General features: G+C 42.9%; 1 protein-coding gene across 2 annotated transcripts; it reads left to right on the plus strand.

Annotated features, from left to right (window-relative positions):
• Positions 1–26,387, plus strand: limd1a (LIM domains containing 1a). Of its 2 annotated transcripts, XM_047361542.1 has the most exons (8): positions 1–1,643; positions 11,664–11,765; positions 16,491–16,558; positions 17,697–17,759; positions 18,285–18,415; positions 22,026–22,077; positions 23,459–23,527; positions 25,116–26,387. In XM_047361542.1, exons 1-8 carry the CDS (start codon positions 548–550, stop codon positions 25,248–25,250), a joined length of 1,716 nt encoding a protein of 571 aa, XP_047217498.1. In that variant the 5' UTR covers positions 1–547; the 3' UTR covers positions 25,251–26,387. The 2 variants fall into 2 exon arrangements, with proteins under 2 accessions (XP_047217498.1, XP_047217499.1); XM_047361543.1 differs by lacking the exon at positions 11,664–11,765.
• The last annotated feature ends 167 nt before the right edge of the window (positions 26,388–26,554 follow it).

Here is a 26,554-nt window from a genome sequence, read left to right on the forward strand (position 1 = left end):
CTAACTGTCGACCGGTGGCCACGAATGGCTCCGTTCAACAACGGTTCTGGTAGCATCGGCTAACAAGTCCTACCCGTTCACCAGCCCGACATTACCGAAGAATTTATTTGTTTTGACAGACGTGGCGGGCTTTTCTTTCTTAGTTAGAAGCGCAAAGCAAAAACTTCTGGATGAAGGTTTCCCGCTGGGACCGTGAAGCCAGAGGAGAAGTTGGAGGAGGAGGGCAAACGGCGGAGGGGTCGTCCTGTCCAGTCAGGGTATCTGATCCGGGATCTGTTCGGCTGGTTAGTCAGACAGACGGCGGCTTCACTGAGGCTGAACTGACGGATTCACCGCGGTAAACTTTTTCTTTCCTCGCCGCGGATGATTTCAGTTAAAACACGGAGAGGCTGGAATTAATTTAAAGTAGTTTTGACATCGGATTATTTTTTTTTCACTGTAAAGACTTTAAACTCTGGAGGTATTCACTCTTATTACGGACATTTGTGATTCAAGTAGAACTTCTTGTAACTTTTTCACAACAAACAGTTCGGTTTTCCATCACAAAATGGATAAATACGAGGATTTGGGACTCGAAGCGAGTAAGTTTATCGAAGATTTAAACATGTATGAAGCATCCAGAGATGGCTTGTTTCGAATGAGGAGGGATGCGGAAAATAACCCGGATTTTGAAGAGACTAGAAGGGTTTTTACCTCCAAAATGACCAAAATACACATGCAGAAACAGCAAGAGGAGATGGCAAAAAGCAACCAGGTCATTAAAATAAACGGAGGTCACCACGGCGGCGCTCTTCACACCAAGGACAGACCGCCCATCAACAGCTTTAGACAGCCTGGGGAAACTGCAGCGAAGCCCCCGATACTCTCGGGCCCGGTGTCAAGCACGGCACCGGTGAACCAATGTGTTCAGTCTGAACCACCAGCCAGCAAGGCGTATGGCTACGGAAGCAATTATGATAACAAGGAGCGCTTAGAGCCACTTTCCTCCCATCACAATTCCTTTTCCATGCCAATTTGTGGAAGTACACCTACAAATGCTCTGCACCCCATAGCCCCATCCAGAGAGGGCAAGCTTCCCCCCACTGTCTCAGGGAGCAGTACATCCCAGCATCAGCCTCAGCGCCTGCAAGCACCTTCCATTGCCAGTCCATCACAAGCTATCAGCCAGAGTTCACTGTGCTCTGCTGGGACAGCCTGGGCTTGGACCGGAGATCCCATTGGTCCTGCAAAATCAGACGGCATCCTTCCCTTGCCTCTGAGCACCTTTGCAGGTGAAGCTGATCTCCATCTGCAGCAGCCTTCGAATCATTACATGCCATCTTCAAACCCCTCTGTCAACCATAACGGTTCTGCGGCTGCTTTGTTTGTTCCTGAAACCCCTCAACTTAAAGCACAGGTGACCCCTGCCACCCCGAGTGCGTCTAAAAGTCATCCTCCAGCTTGGAGCCAAATGCCTGCCGGCGTACATGTCAACAGTGATGGTCCTGTAGGGCTGTGTTCCCCTAAGCCTATCCAAATACCTCCTCCTCCTCAGCTCACACAGCCGCTGGAGCAGGGACCCTCTGCTGCTGAAATCAAACTAGAGGCACTCACTAAACAACTGGAAAAAGAGATGGATGCCCAGCCAAGATCTGACTACTTTGGTAAGACTTCAGATTGCCAACAAGGGGGCTTCTGTCAGTTAATCACCAGCTGAATGACAGAACCACCCACACACAGTCAAGAACATAAACCCACTTGTTTTTGATTATATATATTATACAAACACACACTGCCGTCTCTCACACACAGAGACAGATGTGTGTTTTTTGTGCTTTCCTGCTGTCATAAACCTTTACTGATAAATCACTGAGCTTATGAATTAAACTATTAAACTATAAGTCTTTTGCAGATAAATGTTTATTTTAATTTGTTAGTTACTCATCCTTCTTTGTCTTCCCCAAACAAAGCCTTTGGCAGTAAAAAGTGGCTAAAACCAGGCAGATGACTGCTTTCATATTGTCTTCTCCAAGAGATCACTTTATTATTGCTGACACTAGAATAATGACACAGCAGCTTGAGCTTCACCACATAAATATTATCAATGCATTGTTTAAGTTCGTATGTTATTGTGTTTTCCCCAGTGTTTAGTTGGACTAACAATGGCCTCCACTGTTTGTAGCTAATGACTTCCATAGACCTGTGCTTGCACATTTTTAATTTTCCCAAACTGAGCTTTCCTTACCTGCTTCAGCACATGTTGAGTTCTACGATTGTTGGGGAAAGGAGTATAACTAACAGGACCTGTGAGTGTTCGTGGTGGTGTTTGGAAGCTAATAAAGAACAAACCTTTCCGGTTGCAGATGTGGCCAGCTCCTCTCAGTGCCTTGCAAAAGTTTTCTAACCCCTTAAACCTGTTTTGTCAGGTTACAGGTACAAACTGCAATGCATTGGGATTTTATGTGATGGACAAAGACAAAGTAGAACATAATTGTGATATGGAAGGAAAAAAAGTTCAGTTTTTGAAATTTTCACAAATGATCTGAAAATGTGGTATGCATTTGTTTTCAGCCACCCTGAATCAGTACTGTGTAAACAATGACTTTCACTGCAAGTACAGCTACAAGTCTTTAGGCCTATGTCTCTTCCAGCTTTGCACGCCTAGCTCACACTCTGTCAGATTAAATGGAGGGTGTCTGAACATAACCCGATTCTTATTTGGATTAAGAACTGGACTTCGACTGGGCCATTCTAGCACCTACATATAATTTGATCTAACCAACCAACTCCTGTCCTCAACACCCAATGCCCTACTTGTTGTAGATGTTACCCTGGTTCAACACACCATCCATCTTCTCATCGACCCTAACCAGCTTCCCTGTCCTTTCTGAAGAAATGCATCCCTGCTGTTAAAGCTGCCACTGAATAACTTTGGGAACTTTGAGATCAGTTTGAAACTTCTGATCTCCAGAAAGAAATATAAGAAAAGATAAAGTCTTGCCTTGGTGAAATATTTTTTCCAGGTCTTTAAGCAAAATCATTAAATAACTGCCCTGCTTCATATTCTATAGCAGATAGTGAATGGTGCTTGATGGGTGATGCATAAACTATGAAGCACCTGATTGCAGATATGCAAAGCGCTCACCGTTTCCTCCTTGCAGGAGGAATTTCCTGTTGGAATGTCACGATTGAAATCCCCCCCCACCACCAATGTGTTGGTGTGTAAGGGAAGAAGTTGTGGCACGCACGACTCGACTGTCACGACAAGGCTCTTAAATATCTTCCCGGCGGGAACGTTGCAGACGTGTAGGACAGTACAGCGTCCATGTGCAGCCAGGAGAAGTGTAGTGTATAAGTAATGCACAAAGCGTGTGTATAAATACACACTTTTTTTTACATGCTCAATCCCACACAGCCCACATATGCAGTTGTTCCCATTTGGAGTTTCCCACCAGACCATGGTTCATTCTGAGTCATGCATTCATGCTAGATTAAGAAACAAATGTGTGAAGGCTTTTACTCTTGTCTTCATAAAATATCATCCTAATTCCATGAAGAAAAATGTAAAAAACAAAATGCAGTTTCTCTAACCTTTAAGCACGTTTTGTACATTTTAAGATCGGCACTGCTGAAGCACAACTGCAGCTGTAGGGTGTCAGAATCACAATTATTGTTTTTAGTAAGACTGTGTACATTGTGCTTCTGAAAGTCTCTGTCACTGCAACTTTCACCAAGCAGTGTCGTTAAACCGGATGCATCACATTTCCCATGGCTACTCTTTGATGATCGGCATAACTGCAGATGTAGGTTCTGGGAAACGGTGTTCGGTGCCAAATGGCTGCACTGGGGAAACATGGAGGAATGTCTGCAGGAATTTTTGAAATTAGGTTTTTAGACGCACAAGGGAGATGTGGTGGTGCCCAGACAAGTTTAGGGGTTCCTGGTGTGCAGATGAATGGGTGACTGGACAATCGGAGAGCTTCAGGGGCAAAGTTTGTGGATGTGTCTTTTGTATTTGGCCCCATGAGACTAAAAGAATGTGAGATTTACAGTCAAGTTCATCCAAGATGAGGAGAAGTGGTGGGACCAGAGTTACTTACACACACACACACACACACACACACACACACACACACACACACACAATCACTGGAGGGTTTAATGTTGTGTTGAGATGAAGGATTAATTCATTCCATCTGGCTGTCGAATAAAAAAGCCCCATATTAACTCTTCCCAGGGATTTTTGACTTCTGCTCTGGCAGGTTTTTGGAGGCTCACTCCCCTGTGTGTTGGCGTGATAACCCTTCGTGCACATGTGAACGTCTCTGTCTGTGAGTATATGGCCTGCGGAAGCTGACAGAAGGTAATATCCTGTGTCAGCTTGGAGTTTAGAGTTGGTCTGTGCGCACTGGTAAAAGTTAGGAAATGAACCAATGAATGAAACATTAATGCATATTTTACAGGACTGAAAGGGTATTCTTACCTTCTTAAGTTTACTCTTGCCGCTTTCACCATTACAATTGCTAGACATTGACACATTTTATGGCACCCCTAGTTCAGATGTGTAAAAAGCCTTAAAATAAATAATTCCTGTATTGCAGTAGCCTGATCTCACACCGAGGAATGTAGAAAAGATCTAAGAAGAGTCGTGGCAGTGGTAAAGGTTTGTCTTGTAACCGGTGGGTTGCCGGCACTGTCTGTCTCAGTGGTTGTGTCCTTGGGCAAGACACTTCACCCTCCCTGCCTGCTGATAGTGGTCAGACAGCTCAGTGGTGCCGATTGTATGGCAGCCTCACTTCTGCCAGTCTGCTCCAGGGCAGCTGTGGCTACAGTGTAGCCTACCACTGCCAGTGTGTGAATGTGTGGATGACTGATTGTAGCGTAAAGCGCTTTGGGGTCTCTGGGGACTTATAAAGCGCTATACAAGTGCAGGCCATTTACCATTTACTTTCGTTTGTGGACATTTATCCAGTAGGGTCAAATCTCACATTAAGAAATAATTGTTTTTACCTAATTTACACTCCTGCTTTCAACACCTTCTTTCCGGTGGGACAGTACATAGTCTTCTATAACATTTCACAAGGTCAGACCATACAGAGACTGATCTTTGATCACTTTGCATCATCCGGAGTCTTGGGTCCTCCCTTACACTCTCTACCGTTTAGCTCAGCCACAGGTTTTTAATAGACCCGGAAATTACCCATTTACAGTCCACCAGATTTTACTTAAAATCTCCTGGTAGAAGAGTTAGTGATGCCATGCACTCTAACAACGTTCCCAGGGTCCACACCATCACAGATCCTCTGCCAGATATTTTTCCCATATATTTGCCCATTGTTTCACATCAAACACACCTGGAGTTTGTTGCCAAAAAGTGAAATCTGTCATCTAAACAAACCACGTAGTTCAGTTAAATTCCCAGTAGAGCTGAACATACTCCATATGTTTACGTCGGTGATGGTTAGACGGGGTAAGCGCTTTCGTGGCTTTGCTCCCAAACAACCAATTGGCATGAATTACTAAATAGAATCTTCCAGAAACTCAGATTTAATCAAATCAATTTTAAATTTCAAAAATGTAATCCTGTCAGTGTGAGATAATGTGACTGTACCATTCTTTCTTTGCCATCAACAAATAAAGGTATCTGTATATTGGGTAGTGGAACACCACACCACCAGTCCTACTCATGAACAAGCTGTAATTGGCTATTGCATATGTGGCTTCTGAGTCCCAACAGTGTGAGTCACAGACACCCTGACTCAGTATTCCCATAGAAACTTCACGGAAAAGTAATTAGCTGTAGCAAAGGTCAAAGACTCATTTAAAGAGCCTAAAGCACCAGGAAGAGTGGAAAACCTTTACTGAAGTTAAAGCTTGGTCTGAAAAATGATAAAGAAAGTTAAATAAGCTGTTATTCTGTCGGAAAGTTTAAAGATAAATCCATGGGTTGTGTGGTTTAAAGTTTTTTTTTCTGTGTCAGTGGAATATTTGGCAGCCATACTGAGAGTTTTGACAGCTGGAAAAGGTGAGGAAGGTAGAATGAGAAGTATGGCTGAGTGTTTTGCATCCCTTCCCCCAGGTCAAACCCAGGCAGCCCCTTTTTAAAAAGCAGACTGGTAATGGCCCAAGCAACAGCAAGGAGGGTGAAGAAATGGGAATTTAATTTATTAAAAAAACTGATTAGATTGTTTGTGTTTTCTTGTGTCATTCTAAACAAAAAAAATAAAAAAAATAATGATAATCTTTGTTTACAGGTAAATCCTAAAGATAAACATGCACATTTTTTTAAGTGTACTAAATGTTCAGTTTCCTTGCAAATCTCATTCCGGCTCTTAGAAAATAGGATTGCAATGACTATCGCTTGCTTTGTTTTTAGTAGTTTGAGTCTATAACTACTCTGTTTGCTTGTAAATCAAATATCTTATATATGAGCAACATTCCTTTGCTTTCTAATAATATCCTTCTGTTATCTCTAAATCTCCTCTCCAGCCATTGGACCTCCAGATGAAGTGTGATCTTTGTGGCATGATACTTTGGTAGAAACATTTTAAAATAAATTATAACACCAAAGGTCTTCAAAGAAAATTGGTTCAGCAGTGTTATTAAGTAAAACTGTGTGTGTTTTCTGAAGGAGTCAGCCATGTGATGTTTGTTGGATACAGTGGAAACAGAAGGTTCTTTGTCAGTGCTCTAGGAGGAGCAGGATTGGGCGGACCTCCTCTGCTGGGCTCCAATTCGGAGTCCCTGAGGAGCTTTTCTATAAAAAACACACACAAATAACTCAGGCTCGTGCATTCTTACACTAAAAGGGAAACTCAAGGTTTCATCCTGCATCAGTGCTGCAATCCCCTGTGTGTTGAGGTAGTAGCTAATGACTGGAAGTCCATATAGCAATACCCTATCATAGTTATCATCATCATCATATCGGTTGCCAAGTTGTATAGTAGATGCTCAAAGGGATACATATAGAGCAGGAAAATATATTGTCTATTGAACACACAAACTTTAGATTTGCATTTTTCACCTACAAGAGCTTTTATGCACCAAGTCCTGTTGAACATGTCCTTGTAGAACCAAAGTTTCAGTCAAACCTGTTCCCACAGATGTTGGCCTGGGAACTTCAGAATGTGAGAAACATTTGGCCAACATTTTGTCTGAATGCCTGTCTGTTCGTTCGTTCGTTCGTTCGTCGTCTTCCGCTTATCCAGGACCGGGTCGCGGGGGCAGCAGACTCAGCAGAGACGCCCAGACGTCCCTCTCTCCAGACACCTCCTCCAGCTCCTCCAGGGGGAGCCCAAGGCATTCCCAGGCCAGCCGAGAGACATAGTCCCTCCAGCGTGTCCTGGGCCGTCCCCTGGGCCTCCTCCCGGTGGGACGTGCCTGGAACACCTCCCGACGAGGAAGGCGTCCAGGAGGCATCCGGTATAGATGCCCGAGCCACCTCAACTGGCTCCTCTCGATGTGGAGGAGCAGCCGCTCTACTCCGAGCTCCTCCCAATGGCCGAGCTCCTCACCCTATTTCTAAGGGAGTGCCCGGCCACCCTACGGAGGAAGCTCATTTCAGCCGCTTGTATCCGTGATCTCGTTCTTTCGGTCATGACCCAAAGTTCATGGCCATAGGTGAGGGTAGGAACGTAGACTGACCAGTAAATTGAGAGCTTTGCTTTTCAGCTCAGCTCTCTCTTCACCACAATGGACCAGCACAGCGCCCCCATTACTGTGGCAGCCGCACCGATCCGTCTGTCGATCTCCCGCTCCATTCTTCCCTCACTCGTGAACAAGACCCCGAGATACTTAAACTCCTCCACTTGAGGCAGGAACTCCCCTCAAACCTGAAGAGGACAAGCCACCCTTTTCCGGTCGAGTACCATGGCCTCGGACTTGGAGGAGCTGATCCTCATCCCAGCCGCTTTACACTCGGCTGCGAACCGCCACAGCGCATGCTGTAGGTCTTGGCTAGAGGGGGCCAGCAGGACCACGTCATCTGCAAAAAGAAGAGACGAAATCCACTGGTCCCCAAACCAGACCCCCTCCGGCCCTTGGCTGCGTCTAGAAATCCTGTCCATAAAAGTTATGAACAGGACCGGCGACAAAGGGCAGCCCTGCCGGAGTCCAATATGCACTGGGAACAGGTCCGACTTAGTGCCGGCAATGCGGACCAAACTCCTGCTCCGCTCGTACAGGGACCGGATGGCCCCTAATAAAGGGCCCCCGATTCCATACTCCTGGAGCACCCCCCACAGGGCATCACGAGGGACACAGTCGAATGCCTTCTCCAGGTCCACAAAACACATGTGAACCGGTTGGGCAAACTCCCATGAACCCTCGAGCACCCTGTAGAGGGTATAGAGCTGGTCCAGTGTTCCACGGCTGGGACGAAAACCACACTGTTCCTCCTGAAGCCGAGGTTCGACTATCGGTCGGACTCTCCTCTCCAATACCCTGGCATAGGCCTTACCAGGGAGGCTGAGGAGTGTGATCCCCCTGTAGTTGGAACACACCCTCCGGTCCCCCTTCTTATAAAGGGGGACCACCACCCCAGTCTGCCAGTCCAGAGGCACTGTCCCCGACCGCCACGCAATGTTGAAGAGGCGTGTCAACCATGACAGCCCTACAACATCCAGACACTTGAGGTACTCAGGGCGGATCTCATCCACCCCCGAAGCCTTGCCACCGCGGAGCTTTTTAACCACCTCGGTGACTTCAGCCTGGGTGATGAAAGAGTCCAACCCCGAGTCCCCAGCCTCTATTTCCACCACGGAATGCGTGATGGCAGGATTGAGGAGATCCTCGAAGTACTCCTTCCACCGCCCGATAATGTCCTTAGTCGAGGTCAGCAGTCTCTCGCCCCCACTATAAACAGTGTTGGCAAAGCACTGCTTCCCCCTCCTGAGGCGCCGGACGGTTTGCCAGAATCGCTTCGAGGCCAACCGGTAGTCCTTCTCCATGGCCTCACCGAACTCTTCCCAGGCCCGAGTTTTTGCCTCTGCCACAGCCCGGGCCGCAGCACGCTTGGCCTCACGGTACCCGTCAGCCGCCTCAGGAGTCCCACAAGCCAACCACAGCCGATAGGACTCCTTCTTCAGCTTAACAGCATCCCTTACTGCCGGTGTCCACCACCGGGTTCTGGGATTTCCGCCACGACAGGCACCGCAGACCTTACGGCCGCAGCTATGGGCAGCAGCATCGACAATAGATGCAGAGAACATGGTCCACTCGGACTCTGTCTCCAACATCCCCCGGGATCTGGTCGAAGCTCTCCCGGAGGTGGGAGTTGAATACATCCCTGGCCGAGGGCTCCGCCAGGCGTTCCCAGCAGACCCTCACTATGCGCTTGGGCCTGCCGAGTCTGTCCGGCTTTCTCCTCCTCCAGCGGATCCAACTCACCACCAGGTGATGATCAGTGGACAGCTCAGCCCCTCTCTTCACCCGAGTGTCTAAAACATGCGGCCGAAGGTCTGATGATACGACAACAAAGTCGATCATCGACCTCCTGCCTAGGGTGTCCTGGTGCCAAGTGCACTGATGGACACCCTTATGTTTGAACATAGTGTTCGTTATGGACAATCCGTGACTAGCACAGAAGTCCAATAACAAAACACCACTCGGATTCAGATCGGGGAGGCCATTCCTCCCGATCACGCCTCTCCAGGTGTCACTGTCGTTCCCCACGTGGGCGTTGAAGTCCCCCAGCAGAATAATGGAGTCCCCGGGAGGGGCGCTATCCAGCACCCCCGACAGGGACGCCAAGAAGGCAGGGTACTCTGCACTACCACTCGGCCCGTAGGCTGAAATGATAGTCAGAGACCTCTCCCCAACCCGAAGGCGCAGGGATACAACCCTCTCATCCACTGGGGTAAACCCCAATACGAGACGGCTGAGCTGGGGGGCAACAAGCAAACCCACACCAGCCCGCCGCCTCTCCCCGTGGGCCACTCCAGAGTAGAAGAGAGTCCAACCCCTCTCAAGGAGATGGGTTCCAGAGCCCACGCTGTGCGTGGAGGCGAGCCCGACTATTTCTAGTCAATATCTCTCGACCTCCCGCACAAGCTCAGGCTCCTTCCCCCCCAGCGAGGTGACATTCCACGTCCCTAGAGCCAGCCTAAGCATCCGGGGATCGGGCCGCTGAGGTCTCCACCTTCGTCCGCCACCCAATCCTCTTTGCACCGGTCCCTCACGGTTCCGCCTGCAGGTGGTGGGCCCACTGGGGGATCGCCTCGTGTCTCTCGTTCGGGCTTGACCCGGCCGGGTCCCGCGAGGAGCAACCCGGCCACCAGGCGCTCTCCGACGAGTCCCGACCCCAGGCCTGGCTCCAGGGTAGGACCCCAGCTCCGCCGTACCTGGGCGACGTCACATGCCTCGATATTTTGTTCTTCATGAGGAGTTCTTGAACCATTCTTTGTCTGACCCATCACCTAGAGCCTGTTTGCCATGGGAGACCCTACCAGGGGCATTTAGGCCCCAGACAACATAGCCTCTAGGATCATTTGAGCACTCAAACCCCTCCACCACGTTAAGGTGACGGTTCAAGGAGGGAATGCCTGTCTGGTCAAGTCAAAGCCTTTCTCATATGAATGTTGGCTAACATTGTACAAGACATGGTGCATCCATGCAGTGCTTTGGGATTGCGATGTAGCGCACATTGACATTGCGATCCGATGTATCCTATAGCTCTACCAATGACCCAGTTTCTTCTCAAAGCCAGGAGATTGTTGTGCTAGAACCACTCATCATGAGATTCTTGGGATTTTGTATAATAGGTGACAGAACAGACTTGTCGGACCAAAGTAAGACCCTTTTTTAGTATGATTATGGTAGTTCTGGTCTTTTAAAACTGATGTAAGACCATTTCCAAATATTAGTTTTACCTGTCTTTTTATTCACCTCTTAGATTAAAGCAGGTATTAGAATTCAGATTTGGGGCCCCCTGTTTCTTTTTTTCTTATTTTCTCTGTGAGATAAACTCTTGATAAATCTTAGGTCTGTTGTCCCATAATCAGAAAAGCTTGCCCTTTGGCAGCAGTTTGTATACTATCATTGGCATTGTTTTTCTTTTATTTATTGGTTATCTTTGTGTGCTTATAATTAGAAAGTAGTCATTACTGAGCAGGTAAATCATTTAATTCTTGATTCTGTTTTTAAGTGATCAGCTCTTATTGCATTATTGCATTGCATTGATTGTAATGAACTTTAAGGTACATTGATGGGATATAAACTCTGCGTTGTTCAGGGGCTGTGCAGTGTCGAAGAAGGAATGCCTTTTTTACTTTGATAAAAAAAAAAACAATGCTGCTCTCATAGGTTTTATCTGTCTCTGCAGTCCACAAACGGCTTATTTTCTTGACACATTTGATGAGTGGGCGTGTGACCACTAGGCAGAGTCCGCTCCAGTGTCTTCATATCAAGCCGCCCAAACAGTGTGTTGTGAGAAGTAGGCACACATTGATTTTTATTAACTCTTTTTATTAGCAGGAGTCCAGGTTTCAGAGCCAAGTCAAGCAAACAAACTGGGACATATTTCCCATTTTACTGAAGCAGCTTACTAAGTCAACTTCCTGACTTGTGTGGATAAGCTAATACTGTGCTGTATTGTGTTTGTTTTAGGGTACCCTGTTTTGATTTTTGTGTTGTATTTTGGTTTGAATACTTCGTGAATGTCTCCATGTCACTGTGTTATGTTCCAGGAGTTTGCGTGAAGTGTAACAAGGCGGTTTATGGAGCTAACCAGGCCTGTCAGGCTATGGGTAACCTCTACCACGACACCTGCTTCACCTGCAGTGCCTGTAGTAAGTGCATGCCACCTACACACACACACCATGTCTTTAGTGTAAGGTTTGCCTCTTATTTAAACCATTTTGGCTTCATGTGGAGCTTATGGCTCCTTAATAACAGGCTGCCAAAGATCCTGGTGCTGTGAAAGAAAGTGGCACCTTCCTCAATGGTTTCCTTCCCTTTGTGCACACTATTATGGAGGGATTACCCTGATGTATTGATGGTGTTTGGTTTGTGGGTGTGTCAGTCTCTCTTTTAGCCCAAACAAAGAGACAGAGTTGAACTATTTACCTGTCTGATTTATCAATCTACCAATAGAATACCCTTTGGGATGAAATGATGCAGAACTCGAGGTTGAAAGTCACTGATTGAAAGATATGTTCGTTATTTGTGAGACTTTCATAGAAACGAGTGGCCTTCAGCTCTTTGAGATACAAGATACAAGAGTCCCTTCTCACACAGTACTGTGCTTACATTTTTAATCACTAGATTTCACTTTAGATTTTGCTAAAAAATAATACAGAAAATTTGTAGTCTTTTAAAATAATCTTTATCAGAATTTGCCCACTTGTTTTCACTAATTTACTGTCCTCTCCATCCCTGCACTGGATAATCACAGGAGACATTTTTTAACCACTTGAAAAGACTGCAAGAAAGTTTGAATCCTTTGAAGAAAAATGCAATTAGGAGTGTCTTGCAAAAGTATCTACACCCCTTAAACCTTTTCTCATTTTGTGACACCACATCCATAACCATCACTGTATTTTATTGGGGATTTCCGTGATAGAACAATGTTAGTACTGCCTAGTTGTGAAGTTGAAGGAAAACTATTAATGAGTTTCTCTTTTTTTTACCTAGAGTTTTAATTCATGCCTTATATTTCATATTTTTCTATTCCAAAAACATTTTTGTTGACCTGTATCTTCATGCCTAGAACACAGTGAGCTTCCCTGACTGAAATACGATCTGGCTCTTCACTGCAGCAAATTAAAATCTCTGCTCCAGTTATCAGCTCATGGGTGCGTGGAGTATTTGTGCCACTGTTTTGGTGAACCCCCGCTGTGGATCATTGTTCTGCAGCTCCTTTGACCTCGGACGGTTATGCTCTGAAACATGTGATTAACATCTCTGTTTTCCCCAGCCCCTCTGTCACTGTGTATGTGCACGAGACGAGAGATAAGAGATGGAGGCCTTGTGGTTCAGACTGAGGCTGATGTCTGACATGAAGGTGGTGGGGGGGTGTCATAGTTGTACACACTACATACCTCTCATAGCTCCCTCCATGTGAGGGCATTAAGGTTGTGCTCGCTTTAAGTGGCCACGGGAAAAAACATCTCGTCCCGAGAGGAATGCGGGAATAGGGGCCCGTGTAGGTCCAACACAGTGTAAATAGATGGAGAACAGTGTGCATGTGGACAGGGAAGCCTTTCATTTGGCGTCAGCATAGAGGCAAAAAAAAACGAACAAGTCGTTATGAAGGCAAGTCTTCTTGCTGAGTTTTTTGTCCAGGATTTCATATCTGGATTTTGTGAAATTTCGAGTGCTCATTCTGATTTAAGCAAATTTAGAACTTAAGGAACTTTTACTCAAAAATGTTCAAAAATATATATTTTTTTCTACTCTTGTTTTTAATAAGTGGTCATTAATTATTAATTTTAGTTAGCATTGTCCCAATCTGGATTTTTTCCCCTGATACTGGTTTGAGTCATTTTAAAATGGCCGTCGACCGAGATCAAGACAGTCCAGTCTACAGCAGGAAAACGCTGTAGCTTAACAGTGCAGTAAAATGACATCTGATCAGTCTCTCTTATCCAACCCTATCTGTGTTTTCAGCACAACTTAATAGGACAGAATATAGCCAGCTTTCTTCTTCTGCTTCCCTCAGTAAAAAATAGTGTACTGTTGTTTGCATGACCTATTAGTGCTTGTGTTTGGTGAGTCCGCTGACAGGAAAACGTTAGGATTTTGGAGTTTCTGTGCAGCCGGTCATTGGGCAGGGCAGATCAAGGCCTGATTTCAATCACCAACTGATTTCTCTTTGATTACTAGTCAGAGCTGATGCTGCAATCAGCCACAGTTAGAAAAGCAAGCTCCTAAAGTTGAAACACAGTAGACTGCTTTGACCTCCGGTCTCATTCACACTTCCACCAAGACTTCCAAATACTCCTCTTGGTCAGTTTGATACAAATAGGCGTCTCTACCAGGAGAGAAAATGATTGAGAGCGAATCCCGGCTTTAAGACGTTCTACAGGTCCTTCTCAAAATATTAGCATATTGTGATAAAGTTCATTATTTTCCATAATGTCATGATGAAAATTTAACATTCATATATTTTAGATTTATTGCACACTAACTGAAATATTTCAGGTCTTTTATTGTCTTAATACAGATGATTTTGGCATACAGCTCATGAAAACCCAAAATTCCTATCTCACAAAATTAGCATATTTCATCCGACCAATAAAAGAAAAGTGTTTTTAATACAAAAAACGTCAACCTTCAAATAATCATGTACAGTTATGCACTCAATACTTGGTCGGGAATCCTTTGGCAGAAATGACTGGTTCAATGCGGCGTGGCATGGAGGCAATCAGCCTGTGGCACTGCTGAGGTCTTATGGAGGCCCAGGATGCTTCGATAGCGGCCTTTAGCTCATCCAGAGTGTTGGGTCTTGAGTCTCTCAACGTTCTCTTCACAATATCCCACAGATTCTCTATGGGGTTCAGGTCAGGAGAGTTGGCAGGCCAATTGAGCACAGTGATACCATGGTCAGTAAACCATTTACCAGTGGTTTTGGCACTGTGAGCAGGTGCCAGGTCTTGCTGAAAAATGAAATCTTCATCTCCATAAAGCTTTTCAGCAGATGGAAGCATGAAGTGCTCCAAAATCTCCTGATAGCTAGCTGCATTGACCCTGCCCTTGATAAAACACAGTGGACCAACACCAGCAGCTGACACGGCACCCCAGACCATCACTGACTGTGTGATGAACCAGGCTGGGAGTTTTAAAGGCCTCAGGAATCTTTTGCAGGTGTTTAGAGTTAACTCGTTGATTCAGATGATTAGGTTCATAGCTCGTTTAGAGACCCTTTTAATGATATGCTAATTTTGTGAGATAGGAATTTTGGGTTTTTATGAGCTGTATGTCAAAATCATCCGTATTAAGATAATAAAAGACCTGAAATATTTCAGTTAGTGTGCAATGAATCTAAAATATATGAATGTTAAATTTTCATCATGACATTATGGAAAATAATGAACTTTATCACAATATGCTAATATTTTGAGAAGGACCTGTATGTCGTGGAGATGTCTCACTTGAGTAATTTGCCAAGAGGAAAGGGGGAGGACCAGGGCGATTGCTTGAGCCATCCCAGGGTCACTTTGAATTGATTATGTTGTTTTTTTTATGAATAGGATTACTCTAGAGAACTAATAGGATGGTTTTAATTAAAAATATAGCTTTGGGTTTTGTTCTGTCCCACAGGTGTTTTACATTTTTATGAAAGAGCAACAGTCGTAGCCCTTTCTGGTGCCTTTGGAGCCGTCAGTCCTGAAGCCTGACTTTAATTAAGCCCTTATCTTTTAAGAAAAGCTTTGAGTTTTCCTTCTTTAACTCACTGGGGTAAAAAAAAGACAGAAATTTGAAGAAGAGGAAAGGCTCATACTTTCATTCTCACCGTTCTACCTGCCCTTCGCAGAGGACTTTGGTCTGAGGTGTTTGGTCAATAATTACCAAAGTTTTACACCTTGTAAATGAGCTGTGCTTTGACCCATGAGAACGCTTTTGTTGCTACGGGATTATTATTCTCATTAAGTAAGGTAATTTAATGAATGTAAGGTTTTTTAATGATTTATTGTAATAATGATTGAAAGTATTTCATTCATTGACTCTATTGAACACTGATCTTTAATGCAGTATTTTGTGCTACTTTGCAAGTTAATTGTGATAAGTCCGGAGGTCTGGACGTAGCTGTTTGTATGCAGATAATCAGGTAAACAGAAGGAAAGAAGGATCACCCCCACACGCACACACTTAGAAAATTTAAAGAATGTGCTCCCTCTTCCTGTGGGACCTGGGGAAGAACAGCTATGTGAAGTAAGCTAGAAGCTGTGTGTGTGTGTGTGTGTGTGTGTATTGATGTAAGAAGCAAGATCCAGACCATACACAGACAGACAGGAAACCTACCAACCATGTGGAAAGACACTGGAAGGGAACAAAGAGGGGAGCACAGCGGGCCGTTGTGGGCTTTGGCCTGCGCTTGCCGTGAAATCAAACAGAGCAGAGTGCTTAATCTCTTGCACCTGTCTGGTAATTGGACGTAATCAGCATTTTCCACGCACGTGTTTGATCCAGATGCATTTCTCGTCACGACCGCAGCAGGCTGCTCTGTGTCCCGGCTGTATTAAATGAAGACCCCAGCACACCATCAGTCCCTCTTTGATTTATCTGCTCGGATATGGTGAATATTACAAGAGGGACCATTACCTTCCGATGGCTGTAATGAATCACCCCGGTTCTCATGCGTTAGTGCTGGAACTATTTTTTGAGATTCGCATCATAAGTCATGCAGGATTTTTCACTCTGACATTTTGATATCGACTTTCCTTTTTCTTAGTCTGCTTTAATTGACTTTTTCTCATATCTATATGATGAATAAAGCACGTTTTTCCACATTTGTCAACGAGGTTTTAGGTATTTTTATGGTGATGAGTGATGTTTTCTGTCTGTTTTTGCAGGTCGACGGCTAAGAGGGAAGGCTTTCTACTATGTTGGAGGGAAGGTTTTCTGTGAAGAGGACTTCCTGGTGGGTGATCAATATATAATCAAGTCCTCTGTGGCTTCATTTGGGCGTGTGTTCTTATTGGGAACTGAGGGCGGATAACAAGAAGCCCTTGATGGGGGGAGTTGCATTCACTAACAATAAAAGCATGGATCTCCAACTTTGACCCTTTGACCTGTTTCTACTAGCAGCTAGCGCAGCTGCTTCATGTCAGTTTGCTTATGTAGTCGCAACTGGAAGGAGGTCAGTAATTTGAGAAGCTGTTTTGCTTTGCTTTATAGGTTAGAGGGCAGTCAGGCCATTTTCATCAGTCCAATATGACAATATGACAACAGGCACTTTGCAAAAACCTCTGTAAGTCTAGTGTCAGGATTATATTAAATACAAGTCGGCTCACAAAAGTTATTTTTCTCAGGTTATTGAAAAATCTGTGTGGGATAGATTGATAACAGGGTGATTTATCGCAGTTGGTTATGTCTGTTAGCTCAGATGATTTTGGCTAATGGCTGATAAAAGCCTCAATTTCAGTTTAACTAAATTTAGATGAAACAAAAAAAAAAAAGAGTTTTTACTGCTGACTTGTATATTAATAGAAAGTTTAGTAGAAGGAAAAAATGTGGTAGAAAAATGATTTAGAAGTTGCTGACTGCAACTGGAGTCAGTGCTTTAAGAGCCCCCACACACAGACGTGTCCATGAAATGGACCGCACTGTTGCATTCCTTGGTTTAAGCCACTTCTAAACCAGACACAACATTAATGTATGACCTTGGCTAAGGAGAAAATGGACTAGGCTGTTTTCTCGATGGTTCAAAGACCTCTTGCTTTGTTTTTTTGTTTTTTAGATGAAAGTACAATTTGCATTTCCTTTGTAAATGAATGTCCCGGAGTCCGGAGGTCCAGGGTGTGTTTCCACAGTCATTGATTATTTGGGGATCCAGGTCATCTGCTGGTGTTGCTGGTATCCATGGTGTTTGATCAAGTCTAAAGTCAGGACAGCCGCCCAGACCACTTCATGATTCCCTCTGAGAACATTTGTTATGAAGATGCTAATTTCATTGTCCATTTTCATTTACCTTGTTTAATGTGTTTAATCACACACTAAAACTTTGAAATCTTGTCCTCTGCAATCAAATTTAAAAGACTTTCTTTTTCTCACGGCAGTACTCTGGTTTCCAGCAGTCTGCTGATAAGTGTAACGCATGTGGACATCTGATCATGGACATGGTAAGTGTCCTTTTCTTCTCTCTCAACACCAGACAGAAACATCAGATTTATTTTCCCCTCTGTGAACTTTGTGTGTGCACATGTGAATGTAAAACTTGAGCAGACAGGTTTCACCGTTTATTGGGCACCCAGAACGAGGTTAAAATGATGTCATCAGATGAGGAAATGAGGGATTTCCCATAACATAAATCCACAGGTGTTCTCATTTCAGTAGATAATGTCAGGAATCTCCCCATATTCTACCTGATTAACAGTATATTGTTCTTTGCATAAACCTACAGCACAGGCTCATGTATTTTGATCTGACTATTATAAGGTTCTTTAAGACTGGCCTGTGCAATTTCATCTTGTATTAAGATGAACTGTTTGGTTCCAAAGCAAGAACTTGGATTTACTGGTAGAATTTAACAGTCCTCTGATAATTCAGTGCCAAACCATTTGAACAACTTGTTATTTAAAGAAAGGTTGAAGGTGTAAGATGTGTAAACAGGTGTATTAATGTCCTTAATCTGATTCCTTCTGCAGATCCTGCAGGCACTGGGGAAGTCGTACCACCCCGGCTGTTTCCGCTGTGTGATCTGTAACGAGAGCCTTGATGGAGTACCCTTCACTGTGGACACTGAAAATAAGATCTACTGTGTCAAAGACTACCACAGGTGATCAAGCAGTCATACACCTTCAACTTTTCTACATTTTGTCAGATTACAACCACAAACCTTTGTGTATTTATTGAGATTTTATACGATATACCAACACAAAGTAGCATTTAATGAAGTGAAGTGAAAGTTGGTTTGCAAAATTCTCCAACATCTGAAAAGTGTGATACGCATTTGCATTTCCCCCCCTTTACTCTGATGCCTCTATATTATCTATATTATCCTTTAGACGTCATGTATTTAATAAATAACCTAAACTTAGTAGTTATCCAGCTGTTTTGTGAAGGCCTCAGATGCTTAGCTAACAAACAGCATCATCAAGATTAATATGTCAAGCTTTGAACATCTCACAGAACAGCTTTTAGTGTATCATCCATAATTGGAAAGAGTATGTCCATCCTCCTAAAGGCTCAGTTATAGTCACACTGCAGAGTGTTGCAAAGGACGCTGCTGACAGAGCGCAAACAAGCCCTGTAGGTATTTATACTTACCTCTGATGTTTGTGCAGTATTCGCCAAAAACACAGGTAGCTGTATGCAACATAATCAGTGAAAATGTAGGAAAAAGAGAACAAAAGCTTGACGTCACACACCATAAATTGCTGCGCATTGCGTATGAGGACAACTGTTGTGTTAATGGCTCTGGTACAATAGGGGGACCTGGTTTGTTTCTACCTGGAATGCCATTTCTTACGTGGACCTTCGTTTTAGCTTTCACAAACTGATCTCGCATATTTTTCCATGTCTTATGACAAACGGACTCCTCTTTACCCATTGTAGCAGCAATCTCCATGAGGATCCATTTCATTATCTTTATGAACCCTCATAGAGGGTTTATGTAATTGCCGGTACAGGTGAACCTCATCCGTGAGAGCGCCATCTCGTCCATTTTGAATATAGCAAGGTGTGCACAGTCCGTGCCAAGTTACAGAAATTGGGAGGTGCACAACCAGGCGCTGTGATAGCTCACGAGAGCCGCACACGGGGCCGGGGACGATGCGATTGGTCACTTTTGGCACGGATCCTCTTGCCATGTTCAGTGCATCAAGTATAAACATAGCTTTAACTGACAGGCCGGGCAAGTAGAGCAATAATCAGAGAAGCAAACGAGTCCCTGCAGTAACTGCAGAGATCCATTGTTCAGGTGGTAGAATCTTTCATGCTTTAGCTATGGTCCACCAGTTATAGGGAAGTTGGTCAGAGTTGATGGAGGGAACTAAATAATGGACAATCACGGAGTAAAACCTCTCAATAACTGCCCTAAACAAACAGACAGGGCTACATGGGAATAGTTTAGATCAAAGCATATCCATCTGATACAATGGCCCAGTCAGTAAATGTCATTTTAATGCATCATGGAAAAACAAAACTGGGTTTCACACATACACCACATAATAGTGGATCAGTGCTTAATAAAATCAAGAAATGACTAACAAAGTATTAATAAATACATTACGATTGGGATATAAATAACCAGATAATATAGTCCCAAACGCTCTCATCCAAACTGAATTTGAGCCAGTTTTCAATATTTTGGTAAAACTTTCTCTAAACAAAGCTGGTAGTCATACACCAAAAGCCCTGCAGCTGTGGAAACGCTAAGTCTCAAGTGTTGACTGAGAGAGGCTGAATACTACAGAAGCTTAGAAGCATATCACTTTATAACATTTCAACTTTACTGTTCTAACAATATAGTTTTAATGTTTGTGCAATGTTCTATCATGTTATAAGAACATACATATTTATCACGTTATAACAAAAACTTTTCACATTCTTACAATATAAATATTATATTGTAGTAAGGTATTAATATATTATACAAATACGGGGATTATATTGTCTAAACAATATCATGTTTTAACTAGGAAACTTTAGTTTTTACTCCTAGAACATAATATATGTTCACCTTTTTTATAGCATTATGATGACGGTGCAGATAAGTGACTAAAAAAAAAAGTCTCGTCTACAGGAACTGATTAGGTTCTACTTCAAGCTTGGACTGATCTATGGGGAGATGTTGCTGTTATTCAGCAGCTTGGGTAGTATTGTGATAATCACGCGTTCACTGAGAAGGAACTTAAAACACACGGGGCTGTACAGGAGGAAGAATGAGTCCGATCCGATTGAGGTGCCAGAATTTCTCATAAATCAACCGGCTCCATGGATCCAAACTACACCACCTGAACTGCATCCAGGCGGGTTGTGTTGTCACGCAGTGACATAAAACATTCTATTTAATGTAGGCACAATAAATGATCGCGTTCACATAATAAGAATATTATGTTGTAAGAATGTGAAATGTTTTTTGTTATAAAGTGTTCAATATGCTAATTGTGATAGTATGATGTTATTTTGTTCGAACGTGAATAGTTTGTTGTAATAACATGATTTTATATTATACAAATATGAGAATTACAGTTTTTACAGATGACATTTTTTCGATATAATGTGATGTTTTCTATTTTTCTTTTGTCTGGGTGGCAACACTGCCGTGGAATACAAATGTGTCGGTCATTTACATAAAATGTAATAAAATACAGTAAGGTTTGTTGTTGTAACTTGACAAAATGTAGGAGTTTCTAAGGGTTATCAAACATTTTGCAAGGCACTGTAGTTTGGGTACATGCCAGCCCAAACTCTGTGTTCTGGGCCGGATGACTAAAATATTACACTGTACACAGGATCTGGGGTGTCTTGGGTCCCAGCACAAACTGTTAACTTTGTTATAATTATACTGCTGGTGAAAGGTGAGAGTGTGAAGGTTTCTCTGGCCCACGTTTGACAGACACCTGAGAACTTTAGTCTGACATGGTGGGAGGGGGGGAGAAAAGCTCACTCTCCAGTTCTAGGTATGAAGATTGGCACGGACACAGCTGCTCAGGTCCAAAAGGACAAATCCACGTCTTCAGATATCTGTTGAAAATGAAAGTTCTCTGTGTTTCTGATGAAAATGAATCTGGTGTTTGATCTAGCAAGGGCAGCGCCTGTGAGTGGGCAGCAAAGCCTCGGTGACCCGTCCCCCCTTTGTCTTGTGTCATGATGCATGTTTGGATGGGTTGTACTGGAAATTTCCCCTCGGGGATCAATAAAATATCTTTGAATTGAATTGAATAAAAATCTCCTGATTCTGAGGAAAACGTTTAGTGTTTTCAGCAGCAGCTCTTTAGTTGCAGCTGCCGCTCTCTGTGTGGACAGCATGTCCAGCACCACGTAGCACGTGCCTGTTGGCAGCTCCCACATGTTCTCCTCCCAGATTAAATCAGATGAGCCTTATTATGTGTGCAGCGAGGGTTTGACTGGAGCACTGAACGAGCCTTGTTATTTCCTCAGAAATCCTGTCATGTGTGGAGAATATCATTTGCTTTTCATTTCTCCCACTCTTCCTTCCAGTACATCTGCAAACCTGGCATCTCTCTCTCTGAATTATGATCTTTGAATCTAGTCAGAGAATAAAAGCCATTGGGTTCAGTGAGTTAACGGGTCTGAAAATATAAACAGGACTCCTTTTTATTACCGTATTATTTTTTTTTAATTGACAAAAATCTAATGCCTTTAGATCTTTTTGCAGCAATTTTGAAACAAAGTTTCTCTTTTCACATTGCTTCTCTCAGGGTCCTAGCTCCTAAATGTGCAGCCTGTAACCAGCCAATCCTTCCCTCAGTGGTAAGCTGTTTTCCACACGTTTCCTCTTTTTTGATTATGTCTAAAATGTATGATCGTGGCCAAAGGTTTTAAAAGTAAATTTATTTTACGTAGTTGGATCTCTGTCAGATGTTTCTCTGGCATGCTGACATCCAGTGATGAACATGTCATAAGTTCATTTTCACTTCATTGAGAACACGTTTGTCTAAACTACCAGTAGTTTCTATATGGGATTAAGATCTGCAGAGTTTACTGTTTACTCAAAATGTTAATGTTTTGATCTCTCAACCACTGACATGAAACTCAATCCTGCTGGAGAAAACATCATTCATCACCATAATGTGTGTGTATCGTTAAGGAAAGTTACTTTTAGAGGAGGTTTGGATCCCATTCTTTATTCATTGCATTGCTTTAGGCAAAATTATGATCGAGTCCAAACCTACACATGAACATTGCAGGATCTCCTCCTTTAAGCATGACACAGAACTCAAGCTAACATTCTCATTGTCACTTTTTAGGGATCAGAACTTTACCTCATCCATTTACAGTCCAATTCTGGTGCTTCCTGCAGAATGTCTGACTGCTCTTGATGCTTCTCATGGAGAGAAGGGGCTTGTTAGCTGCTGGCTTCACACGTGGCCACAGTCCAAACGTCTTTGCCTCACTGGACTTTCAGAAACACACCTGCCTGCTGCCATTAATGCACAAGCTCTGCACTGGTGGGAATCCTTGCTGTGCTTGGAGAAGCGCACATCTGGGTACTGCCATGCCTCAGCAAGCTCTTGGTTGTTTCGTCTTTAGATGATCCTGGCACTTCATGAAGTTTCTTGAACACTTTGAAGCTTACTTGAGATCACTTGAATCTCTCCTTGAAGTTCCTGAAGATTTAATAAATGCTTAATTTTGGTTTTATTGGAGGTAACCATGGTTTACAAAAGTCTGATTTCAAGCAGAACGACAGTTACCTCTGAGTTAACCAAGATCGTTGAATGTTATTTTTTTTGCATGTTATTGTCATTAATATTGTGATATCATCTTCTCACTCTTCATAGTAAACTAGACTGAATTCAGATTGGCAGGAAAAAGCTGAAGCAGGTTGGATTAAACCAGGTTGTTAGGCTGAAACATTTGGCTGCGACTGTATGCTATTGATCACTTTAAACAGTTAGGGTTGTATCTTCAGAGGATGGGCATATTTAATTGACTGTTCAATAAAAACACAAGTTCTAATATTTCAGAAGCTAAATAAATCAAAGGCCCAGTAGAACAATAATGTATTTGCCTTTCTGTTGACCTTTATCGAGGTTTTAGTCAATCTGCCGTGCAGAATCGAACAAGACATTTCCGTGTCCATCGCTGAGCTCGTCTCCAGCTGCCTTTCTCTGTTTCAATTTCCATCCAGGGGTCTGATGAAACCATTCGTGTCGTATCCATGGACAGAGACTACCATGTAGAATGCTACCACTGTGAGGTGAGTCAAAAACCACGTCTTCTCTCACCTCCAGGACTTCAAAAGAAGCTTTGCACGTGGCGGTGTGTGCCTGGAGTCTGAGTAGCTCATTAAAAAAAGCATTGATGAGTAGATCCCTAATCTTAATTGCAGTCTTTGTAATTATGCAGTGCTGAGTCAAGCAGGTATGTAGAAGATTTTTTCCCCTCTCTAGTCTGACTGACAGCTGCTTTCGGTAAAGAGGATAAAATCAAAGACCTGGATGAAGTAGCTGTCTCTGTTAAATAGCTGGAGGGTGGATTTGTCATGTCGGGGAAATCTGCACCCGGACTACAAAACCCGACAACCGTGAACACGCTGTAAATAAAGTAAGGCATTACATTCCTGTCGAGGGCTTCAAAGTGGCCACTGTTTGGTGTGTGCAAAGAGTTTGTGCATCAGCAGCAACTACATACATAGATACATTTATTGTCCCAAAAAGGGATATTTGTTTCCACAGGCTGACATCAACTATTAACGTGAGATTACTGTATTTAAAGGAAAGAATGATACATGAACAGTTTTCAGAGGTGGTATTGGCTTCCATGAGACTCTAACAGTATGATAACCAGATTCATTTTGTTTATCCTGACATTTAACTCAGAAATGTATGACATGATCTCTGTGCTTTAATTTAATGAACCTTCATCATGATGGTTTTTGGTTTTTATATTTTTATGACAATAAAAAGTAGTTTCATCATCATCGTATCATCAGAATGTTTGGCTCTAAATCTGCCACTGCATACAACCAATCGGAGCCCCACAAAAACAAACTGCTCTAAAAATAAACAACAAATCAAAACTACAAAAGTTGCTTCAGTCGTTTGCAGTGATCGCTCGAAATCTTATTTTGGAGCATTATAGAACCAACAGTAGAAAAATAGTTCAAACCATGAAAAAACAACAATCCCATTTATTTTGCATTTGTTAGTGTTTAGATTTTTATACATGGACAAGAACAAAAACAGAATCAAATAAACATAGTAGTGGTTTTCAAAGGTTTATTGCAAAGGTTATCTATAATGCTTCGTAGAGTAAGACAAATATGCGGTTTGTAGCTCGCTGGATCTCCTTTTGTTGCCACACCTTGACTTTTTGAGTTCTTAGCAATCAGAAATATTTACACTCAACCAAATTTGTCTTTCTCGGCAGAGAGGGTGATGACCTTTAGCTGTAACGTTTTAAAACCTTCATTCACCTCATTCTTCAAGCTCTTACAGAAAGTGAACAGATTACAAAAGACACAAATAGCTTCGCCACATGTTTGATACCTTTTCCTTCTCTTAGCCTCACTCATCTTCATGTGCTGCTCTGCACCCTAACGGGTTGAAGAAAATAAATATTTGAAACCGTGGAAATGATCAGTTTGAAAATAGAGAAACAAAAAGCGTTATGTCCTTTGATTGAGAGAAGAGGCTGCGTGTCAAAATAAGGTGTTACTCTTAAGATGGAGAGAATTTCCCCCAAAAATGTTGAGTCTTCTTTTCTACTGAAGAGGAGCATCTTTACCCAAAAGCTCGGGGGTTGTTCCCGTCTCACTCAGACGTATACCTCTTTGTGTCGTCCAGGACTGCAAGATGGAGCTGAACGACGAAGAGGGTCATCGCTGTTACCCCCTGAACGGCCACCTCCTCTGCCACTCCTGCCACCTGAAGCACATCCAACCTGGCTCTCCTCCTCCTGTCGCTGCCTCCACATACTAACAGCTCTGTGGGTGGAGGGCGACACCTGTTGGATCCGAAGAGGAACTACCAAGCTTGGAAGCAGGAGCGGACCTGTTCAATTCTTGTTGTAGAGGATTGATTGGTTTATTATGTCACTCGCTTGTGTAGTGTTGTATTTGGAGGGGAGTATTGATGAAGTTGCGTTCATGCAGGATGTCATGTGGGTAATAAACTGTAATAAAGCATTAAGCAGAGACAGCTTGCAGAAGTGTTACCATGAAATTCTTTTTCAAGGAATATCAGTTGCTTTTCTTCTTTGTGAATATTTTCTGATCTACTAATTTTTTATTTGGAGTACCTTCAAGTTCACATTTGTGCCTCTATAGCTTCTTCTAGAAAGCTCTTAGTTTACTTTAGATGCAAGAGTTCTCCTTTTTCAGGTTTTATAACCCAGATTGTGTGAAGTCATTCATGGATTCTGTCAAAGTTTACTGACAATTATAATTTTAATCGGGGCGGAAGCACAGTTTCAAAAAATCTATCTAAAGTTACATTTTTAATAGGTTCTATTGTTCTTTTTTTTTTTTTTTTTTTTGTCTCTTCACCGGTTTTCTTACATTTTTGCTTAGCAGAACAATTGCTTCAGTTTCTAGATATAATATAATAATGATATGCAAATCAATAGACTTTTAAACACAATTGACAACGTCTAAGGGCTTCCTAATCCACATCAGTACAGATATTTTTCCTTCTGTTAACTTTAAGAAATGAAAAGTTTTGAAAAGAACCCGCCTCACTGTTGGAAGTATTCATTGCTTTTCTTGGGTTTTCTATATATGTTGGCTGATCTTGGTATTTATTTTTTTAAGGTAAACATGTATTTTTGGCCTGTTTTTCCCTTTTTACTTTGAGACAATAGCTTGATTATGTAAAACAAAGAGAAAATATGTTGAGTTTATGCACAGCCTATGGCCTAATCCTGCACATGCTAATTGGGTTTGCAGAGTGAACAGTTTTGGTCTTCATATTTTGACTTTTCTAATCTAATACTTTTGCTGCTTGTCTTTCAAAAACTTGATGCCTAAAAACCAGCTGTTGGAAAAGATGAAGAGCAAGCAGATACATGGAGCTGTGTGATATTTGTAAAGATATTTAATAAATTTTAATAGACTTGTATTTGTTTTTTTCCCCTTTTCTTTCAGCTTTGGCCTGCTGCAGCAACACTGGTGACATTAGTCCCCTCTCCAGCTGTATACATGCTCCAGAAGCTTCCTGTAGTGTTGACAGCTTTTGAGATCTAAATTATTCAAAGAAGAATCTCTGATCTTCACCTAAAAGATTGA

Source organism: Girardinichthys multiradiatus, chromosome 3 (genome assembly GCF_021462225.1).
Source record: "Girardinichthys multiradiatus isolate DD_20200921_A chromosome 3, DD_fGirMul_XY1, whole genome shotgun sequence".
NCBI classification, from domain to species: Eukaryota; Metazoa; Chordata; class Actinopteri; order Cyprinodontiformes; family Goodeidae; genus Girardinichthys; species Girardinichthys multiradiatus.